General features: G+C 40.5%; 1 protein-coding gene across 3 annotated transcripts; it reads left to right on the top strand.

Moving 5' to 3' along the window:
- Positions 1 to 726: 726 nt before the first annotated feature.
- On the top strand, positions 727 to 8,995 carry tmem255a (transmembrane protein 255A). 3 transcript variants are annotated; one of them, XR_007488475.2, is made up of 11 exons: positions 729 to 1,041; positions 3,162 to 3,304; positions 3,645 to 3,707; positions 4,482 to 4,571; positions 5,601 to 5,663; positions 5,733 to 5,821; positions 6,192 to 6,263; positions 6,476 to 6,638; positions 6,714 to 6,857; positions 7,834 to 8,563; positions 8,644 to 8,995. XR_007488475.2 is itself a non-coding variant. In XM_049754286.2 (10 exons), the coding sequence occupies exons 1-10, from the start codon at positions 984 to 986 to the stop codon at positions 7,975 to 7,977; spliced, it is 1,029 nt and encodes a 342-aa protein (XP_049610243.1). In that variant the 5' UTR covers positions 729 to 983; the 3' UTR covers positions 7,978 to 8,995. The 3 variants fall into 3 exon arrangements, 2 of the variants coding, with proteins under 2 accessions (XP_049610320.1, XP_049610243.1); XM_049754286.2 differs by having other exon boundaries at positions 7,834 to 8,995; XM_049754363.2 differs by lacking the exon at positions 5,601 to 5,663 and having other exon boundaries at positions 727 to 1,041; positions 7,834 to 8,995.
- Positions 8,996 to 9,341: the final 346 nt, after the last annotated feature.

The raw sequence follows: 9,341 nt of genomic DNA, 5'->3' as shown, positions 1-9,341 counted from the left end.
GGTGAGCACCATACCCCATGTCTTTAATGCAAGTGCATATGTCTGACAGCAGATGGGGCTACATAACAATCTGCTGTCGCACAATGTTGTTGAGGTAAGAACCATCGTCCTGGGGCGTTTCGAGGCAAAGCTCTCTTAAATGACTTGAACTACATAAACAGTATTTTATTTAACATCGTGTTGTGGTCATTTTTTTTTTTTATCTTCAACGCATTTGAAGCTTTTTATTTCTACCACCGGCCAAAATGAGATGATTTTAATGTATCTTCTATTTTCTCTGAAACAGCCTCAAAAGCTTTCACCTGTGATTTGAACCTTATCGTATTTCAAATCAATGAGGGCAAGTGTTGAACATGCAGGTTTGCAACCCACTTTAAGTTAGTTTACAATTGGGGTGAAAATTAAGTGATATAATACATTAAATATAACAATTTGATTACTTTTATTATGAAATTTACTTGCATTTGCAGTAATATTCTCGTATACTTTAAAAACGAACAATTATGTTCAAACGATGGAAGCTTAATTGAACAAAAATGGTGTATGGTGGTGCTAAATACCTTTTTTTTGGTGAAATTTAAACTTAAAGACAATATGAAAAGATTTTTATGATTGAACTAACAATGTTTGTTTTGACATTACGAAACGAGCTTGTAGTAGCAAGTCAATTTCCATCAGATTTCGTGTTTTTTTCACCCCTTTCGTTCCCATGTGTATGACATGCGCACACAGCCAAACTGCCGCGACCACACTCCAGACAACAGAGACCGACTGACACGCAAGCAGACACCGGGATGTGAGTGATTCAGTCGGGGGCGGAGGGAACTTGGTTGAGGGAGGGAGCTGCGGTCCTTGAGGAGATCAGTCCATTCAATGACTACCGACATCCAAGCCGAATATTTACAGCGATTAACGTCGAGGCGTCACGCTTGGTTCGTTGGGTCTGATTTACAAGCGGCGAGATCCATCGTCCGCTGCCGAACATGCCCCCCACGCCGAGCCTCCAGTCCAGCGGGCTGACGCTGTCCGAGATCAGCATCGGTAGGTGTGTGCAAGGTCAACGGTGTGTCTGAACATCACATGTGGTTAGTCTGTGAGCTAAATTAGAGAATGGCAAACTTTCCATATGACGTTCATAATATGCAATACATTGACGTGACATCACATATTTTTCAGCTTTTTCCAGGCCGCAGCGCGTCACTGCAGGTGCGGCACCATATGCTTCTTTCTTTGAGGCATCGTGTTCCATTAGCCATCAGCAAAATAGTAGACAGCAACGTTGTGGCTTGATGGCAGCACTTGAAGTAGGTTAGCATTTATAGATAAGAGTGATTTGGTGAACAACAACATGAAATTTATTTCTCAGAATATTCTTGTTTTGTTAATGTTTGGATTTTTTTTTATTATTATTTTTTTTATGGGGCTTTGGACAAAGAGTTGTTATTCCAGCATAAACGATGCAGCTTGCATGCTTTTTTTATGGATTGTCCTCCTGGAAAATATGGGACAGCAACAATGTTGTGGCTGTGAATGATGCTCGTAATTGGGAGGAATAGTCATATCTAGTCTTTTGTTGGGGTGTTTTATGACAATTCCTAAATCTAAAAACCCAAAGGTGAAAAGTACTTCTATGTGAATGTTCTCTGTTGCTGTTTTTTTTAAAATTGGTTTTGTGTTTTTTAAATACGATTGTTATGAGTTGTCTGAGAACGGCGGGTTGTGATGTTACTGGACCAATTATTCATGCCTATAATCTTTTTCTCAATGGATACACTATAAAAAGTGAATGGACCTGTAACCAATATCCAAATGCATTCTTGCAAAAAGGCAGCAGGGAGTGACCCCACCTATGCACAAAAGAAGGCTGACTGGCTAATTGTAGATGACATAATAAACTTGCTTCTCATGGGAGTTGCTATCAGGCTAATTGCTTTGTGGTTGGTAATTGTGGCAATGGAGAGTGATGTGACAAAATACAGAGGTAATTTGGAGTGTCTGTGGACATGCACTCTCAATCTTGTGGTCAAAACAGTGAGGGGGTAAATCTTTCTTGTTGAGATGACAGTTAGGCCAAGTTTAAAAATTGAATTTTTGCACTGTTTATTATAAATGCGTCTGTCAGCATGCATGTCAACTTATGATGTATTAAGTATGATGTCAACATGGTAAGATGGTCTCAAATGAAATTAGTGAACTTTTCCCCTACAGATTTATAGTCTCAAGTATATGCTTTTATCAGTCAATACTGTGATAATAAGTAATGATCCCATCCATCCATTTTGTAAACCACTTGTAGTCATTAGTATGAAGTGAACTGGAGCCCATCCAAGCTGACCAGGGGCAAGAGGTGAAGTACGCCCTGAAATGGTTGCCAACTAATTATAGGGACATTGAAGCAAACTACAAACCCCAGTTCCAAAGACGGTGTGTGAAAGATTCGTAAATAAATTTGGCACTTGTCTCTTGTATTCTTGTACTCTTGTACGTTCTGTCATCATCATCATCATCATCATCATCATCATCATCATCATCATCATCATCATCATCATCATCAAGATCAAGCTACTAAGTGTTAACCTTCAAGTGTCACATGAAAACTTTTAAAATCTGCAATGCATCACATTTGTCTGGTATGTATTTGTCCCATATGACCAAAAAAGTATGTTGGAGTCCCAGCAAAGCCACACGACCAACTTAAGACTGTTGGTGCACTTGGTCCATAATTGCTATTGCTTGATGCTATTCTCAACCCAGTGTCTTTCAAGAATTACTGTATCAAGATATAATGTAAATGATCCCTATTGATTTAGAGTGCAATGTGACACAAGACGGCCCAAGATGGTAGCTGAGGTCTTATTTCATCTTCGCTTTCCGCCCTCTTCCTGTCACACGTTTCAATTGATTTCCAAACCATTAGGAATTATTGTCCACGGTATCTTAACACAAGAGCATTTGTGTGCGTTTTGTCACTTGTAGTGTATAAATGGCAACAGGTTAATTGCACCTTCTGTCATATAGTGGAAGAGGATTTCATTTTTCTGCCTGTCAGTGACTCAGGATGCCTGTGGTAGAATTTTACAGAGACTAAATTATGACATTTAGTTAGCTGACGTTTTTCATTTACTGCCAGTTTCCGAAAGTGTCTGTTTACTGTGTTCTAGGTTCGTTTAAAAGGAGGAAAAGGAAATCCATCATTGTCACTGTGATGCTGCTCATCGTGTCAATGCTTATCCTCATTTTTGGCTTGGCGGCGACGACCAGGACGCAAAACATCACAGTGGGCGGCTACTACCCAGGACTCATTGTGAGCGTGCATGGAACAGACATAAACACACACACAGCCACAGTAAGCGAGCGCTTCCCACCCACAATTCCAGCATTCATTATTCAGCATCACTGTTGTTAGAGGCTGAGTGAGACTCTGCCACTTATTTGTTTTCTCCATATTTAGCATTTCGACTCATTCAAAGGAATACTACACTAGAAGCAGACTACAGACACATTGTAACTCTCATTCTCTGTTTTCTATGCTGATCTGTTTAAATATTAATGCAGCAAAAGACAAAACAAAATAAAAACAAAAATATCACAAATAAAAAACACTCAACAACTCAGTTCCTAACACCTGCTGTCTTTCATTCCAGCTGGGCTTCGGCTCTTTCCTGGGAATCATTGGCTCCAATTTGATTGAGAACAAGAGGCAGATGGTAAGCATTGTGACGGTGGGGTCACCTCGCCTGGACAGTGCCAGGGCACTCGTCCCTCTTCTCTGAGAGCAGCTCGATGTTTGTGCCAGTGCAATGACACAACATCGCAGCAGAGCCAAGTCGGACTTGCAGAGGTTGCGCCGCTGTGTACCCAAGCAAAGTAATCCGCATCCAGAAATAGATGCAGACTGTAAGAGGAGCAGGCCAGATGTCCACGCTGGAATGCGGGGAGGGAAACTGCAGTGGGAGGCTGTCAGAGTTGACGTGACAAATGACTTTGGCCCATGACACCTTTTCCAACAACGCAGCAGAGTTTGGACGGCGGGTGCCGTGATGGCTTACACCACATGGCTGACCACTTGTTCATACCCTTTAGATCTTGTTGCTAATGATTTATGCTGATGCCATTTATTGCATTAATTGGCATCATCATAGAATTCCCTTTGCAGTCAACAAATACTAAACGCCAAAGAATGGTTCTGCCTTTTTAGCCAATTTGGAGTTACTAGACAATGGTAATTTATTTGTGGATTTTCAGCACTGTGAATTTGGAAATAGTGTCCATGTTTTGTGTGTAGTGATGAAAAAAAAAACTTGTTTTCATTATTTGATTCATTGATTAGTCACCTAAATGGATGACGGATTAATCAATCATTGAAATAATAATCAATTGCAGTGCAAAAAGAAGTACTAATTCAATACGCATGCTTATATTTATGATTGTGAGTACTGGATGAAGCTGATTTTGCGCTGTGCTGTGTGCTCTTTTTCCAGTTAGTGGCTTCTATTGTCTTCATCAGCTTTGGAGTGGTGGCTGCATTCTGCTGTGCTATTGTAGATGGAGTTTTTGCTGCCAGGCACATTGTGAGTATAACTAAAGGTTTTGACAAAAGCAAAGCTGATGCACAGTTGTGCTCATAAGTTTACATTCCCTGGCAGAATTTGTGAAACTTTTTTCGGGTTTGGGGGGGGGGGGGGTAAATATTATAAATGACTGAACATTGCATTTTCTATTGCTATCAGAAGTGTCAAAATAAATCGATTAATTGACAACAAATCGATTATCAAATTGATTGCCTCATACTATTTTAATAATCAGTCAGTTTAGTCAGATTTTTTTCTACTAAAGATTGTCCTTATCTTCTGATTTGAGGCCCTCAAAAGTAAACATAAAAGCAGATTGATTTATCTTTATTTAAAATAAAACATTTGGAAACGGATACTTTTACTTTGGAAAATAATGACCATCAATCCTTCTTGTGGGATATTGTTTACCAGTTGTTTAGTTGTCTTTTAGTCTCTAATACCACAAACTAAACAAAATTGGTGATTGAATAATCAATAGAATAACAGATTCTAAAAAAATTCGATCATGACAGCCCTGATTGCTATGCTTTGTTTAATAATTGTGCAATTCTGAGATGGCTTATAGAATAATTTGACTAACCCATTAATAACAGAATAAATGTGTTTTGCCTGTTAATTTGCTCTCTTAGAGAAGGTCATTTCTTGCGAATTCTTTCCACCAACGTAATTTTATGATCATAACTGTGCTTAACACACATATTAATCAATGCCAGCACATCAAAGTTTAATAAATCATAACGAAATGAAACATATATGGCTATGAGTAGCTTGCTGAGTGGTAGTGAGAGCAATTCATGCACCTCATATCAAACATTAAGTAACCACTAATGCACTCTGACAATAAGCTCTGAGTGGGCATCAAGCGAGAAGAGCTTCTTGATGTCGCTTCTGTAAGTGATTCTTTAATTAGGTGGTAATGAAAAAATATGACCATGCTTTGAGTGACTGCAAAAAAAAAGAAGTAGCAACACCCTAGACACACATCGTGTGGCGAAAGGAAATAAAATAGTACTTATTGCACTGCAGGACCTGAGGCCTCTGTATGCAGGACGCTGTAACTACTCCACTAAGACTGCGTCCGAGCGAGACGTAAGAGATTCCCGCCATACATTCAAGGTTGAATAAAAAAAACGTGACGTTATGTGTTACAATCCTCAGGTGCCCTGCCAGACGTCATCTCGCACATCCTGCAACCTGCGCGTGAGAAGCAAAACGTGTTACTGCTGCGAGCTGTACAACTGTGGCAAGTGAGTACGAGCGGGCGGTCGAATGACGGGACGACCTTGGAAGCGAGCTGTCTGCTTTCGAGACGCTTGCCGTGATTTCTGGCAGTTGTATGGGAACACTTTGATGTTGGGCCAAAAATTATATTTACCACTCACATACACAACAAAAAAGAAATGCTCACACAGACAATAAAATTCTCATGAGCACAAAAAAATTCTCAGTCATCAAAAAGCGTACTCACAAAAATCCTCTCCCTTAACCAAAAAACTCTCACAAAGACAACAAATATCGTCATTAATATAAATATTATCTTTGGCCTATACAGCACCTCATACTTTTAATAGCTACCAGAAAAATAATGTTTCTTTTTTCTTTTAACGTTTGTTTCAGAGAGCAACATCCAATGGGACTTCAGAATAGAGATGGTTCGAAAAGGTTTAAGAAACCATCCATGATTTGGAAGTAGGTTGCTTTTTTTTCCATGGTTGTCTTTAAAATGACAATAACTCCATTTTAGAGCTGTATGTTTTCTCCCTTGCATGCGCTCTTTGTGTGTGACACCCTCTGTTGGTGTCTGTGTGCCAGCAGCCTCCTCGAGGCTTCATCTAACTTGATTGACACCCAAAGTTAAACTTTAGACGCCTGACTACTGTTTACGCTCTTCTCTGTATTAGCCGCGTAGAGGTGGTGGGCGGCTACCACGAATACACAGACGTGAAGAGCTGCAAAGACGTGGTGCACCTCTATCACCTGCTATGGTCGGCCACCATCCTCAATATCGTGGCTCTCTTCCTGGGCATCATCACTGCTGCTGTCCTGGGCGGTTTCAAAGACATGGTGGGATAGGAAGACGTTTATGGCTTTTGTGAGCATACGCGGTGCGAAACACGATTAATGTTTTCTCTGTGTCAGACACCGGCGCAAACATCAGAAAGTACATCGGAACCGGAGGTCATCACAGCCTCAGTCTCCTCTGAGGCTCCTCAACGCACTAATTCTAATGCCTACCGCAACACTGCCCCCTGCCTGCCGCCATACACAGCTTATGACGCACAGGTAACGTACACGGTACTGTGTACAGCGATCCCTCGCCACTTTGCATTTCACCTATTGCGGCCTCGGTGCATTGCGGGTTTTTATGAAAACAAATATTGCGGGTATATTTGGTGCATCGTGGCTTTTTGTGATGTCACTTACAGCACATTTTTAATGTAGGACCCTTCACTTATTAGTGTACTGATGATCCGTGTGTTAAATAATGGATGTTCAAGTGTTAACTATCAAGCATTCACATAAGCAGAGGTACATTATAAAGTTGAAAAACTAGGCTGAGTGATACAGCTGAAATTGTATTTCATGTCAGCCAATATTGATAAATATTGATTTCTTTTTTTTAAGCAATAATATAAATGGCATGGATTAACGGTAAAATATAACCAATCCCCAGGAAAAATATCCAACAAGGCAACAGGTGAGTGTAGTATTTTCATGGATGCAGTTCACTTGGACATAGTACATACACTACCTTTCAAAAGTTTGTTTTTATATTAAGTGTTAAGTGTTTTCCATGAAAACTAACATAATTGCTTGCACAAGTGTTTTCAATTCATCCATTAGCCTTCTAACAAAATTAGCAAACATAATGGACCATTAGAACACTGGAGGGATGATTGCTGGAAATGGGTCTTTATACACTTACGTAGATATTCCATTAAAAATCAGACGTTTGTAGCTAGAATAGTTATTTACCACATTAACAATGTGAAGAGTGTATTCCTGATTAATTTCATGTTGTCTTCATTGAAAAAATAGCGATTTTATTTTAAAAACAAGGACATTTCTAAATGACCCCAAACTTTTGAATGGTAGTGTATATACTATTAATCTCGTGATAGTAGAATGGCCACAAGAGGGCGCCAGTGACTGATATCGGTTACTGGTATCGGTAGTCTTTGCGATACCTTGAAATACTAAGGCAGGTGTCGGCTCATGATGATCTACTTAAAATCTTTTATTTGTCCTATTCTGTCAGGGTTCCTATATGTTTGCTGACTCCTCTGGCCTGTCAGATGACTCTCAATCCGGAGCCAGTCACCTGTGGCCCACCATGGTGCCCCCGCGCTACTCTCCACCTCACAACCATCCGGACGACAAGCCGCCACCATACAGCCCCTAAAAAGGCTCAAACGTCATCTCCGGGGCCTCCCCAAAGGACCTGAGCAGGAGGGCGGCCCTGGTGGATGCTAACTTTTGAGTTGAGAGCCACTTAAAGGGAGCAAAAAGGTAGTCTGGGCACTGCTTGCAAGCTTGCCCTGGACCATTCCAGCAAATCCAGGAAGAGGCAATCTGTTTACAATCGTTCTGCCTTAAAGCAAACAGTCTTCAAACACTGCAGCAATTCTGTTATCTTTTCAGCTTTCTGCTAAACACATGCTACGATCCTCCATGTTTTTTGGGGAGATATTCTTGATGTGACAAAGTTATAAATCCTTCGTGGTTTAGAGCAGCGCTCCCCAACTTCTGTTTTTCTCCTGGGACCAGTTTCACACAAATGTGTCAACATTTTGATGGACTGGCATACGACAAATGACTATAAAGTTAAAATGCAATGGGAGCCACCAAGCGTTTGATTCTTTTCAACAAGCTGGTCCCATCACCCAAAGTGTGTTACTCAGGTCCAGTGATGATCAATAAAATATTTCCGTTTCCGTGCCACACAGGAGACCAGATAACCTATAGACTGGGTATTGTTCTGCGTCCTGGTGGTTGGGGACTGCTGATTGACAGGTTCGATAGCTTATGAGTTACCAGACAGAAGGTACCACATGCTTGTGGTGTACAGGGAGCTGTATTTAAACCAAAGACTCCAAAGTCTTTGGAGGGATGTTATGACATTTCAAACTCTGGTTATTGCATTGTCACTTGATGCTTCCTGCCAGAAACTCAAGACGCCAAACAGTACCTCCTTTTTTTGTAATTAGTCACCAACAATAAATGAGATGCTGGAGCAGTCGGCGTGAAGCTTGCAGAAAGGAGATGAAGAAACGCATGGAAGGGTGAGAACAAGTAAGAAACAGAGTTAAATCTAGACCTTGAAAATCTCATCTGATGTGTTCATTGTTTGAAACCCAGTTTCTCAGGGCTGCTGAGTCGCACTTTTTTCTGTCTTGCTATTAAAGTTTGTTTTGCATTGACACATTTGATATTTCTGTTACTCTAATCTGCCTGCGACAACTGGCACTCAACTTTCATGCTGGACCTCAAGTCCTACACAATACTTACAGGTTGACCATGACGTCTATAAATACAGCCATAAAGGCTACAATTTAACACATCTATTTCAAAAGCAAATGAATGGTCAAATCTGTAGACATGACAAAATGATGGATATGTAGTTTTAAGACTTGTTTTTTTTGTCCATCGCCATAAATATTTAGTGCCTTCCACAAGTTGGAATCTGTGACAGTGGCTGTCTTCCATACTAAAACCTGTCGATTTGCTGAGTCTGCATTTTAGAATGTTTCAATAAACCACAATACA

The sequence above is a fragment of the Syngnathus scovelli genome, chromosome 1 (assembly GCF_024217435.2).
Source record: "Syngnathus scovelli strain Florida chromosome 1, RoL_Ssco_1.2, whole genome shotgun sequence".
Classification (NCBI taxonomy): domain Eukaryota; kingdom Metazoa; phylum Chordata; class Actinopteri; order Syngnathiformes; family Syngnathidae; genus Syngnathus; species Syngnathus scovelli.
The sequence above is the reverse complement of the archived record's forward strand: the minus strand, read 5'-3'. Positions and strand labels throughout refer to the sequence as shown.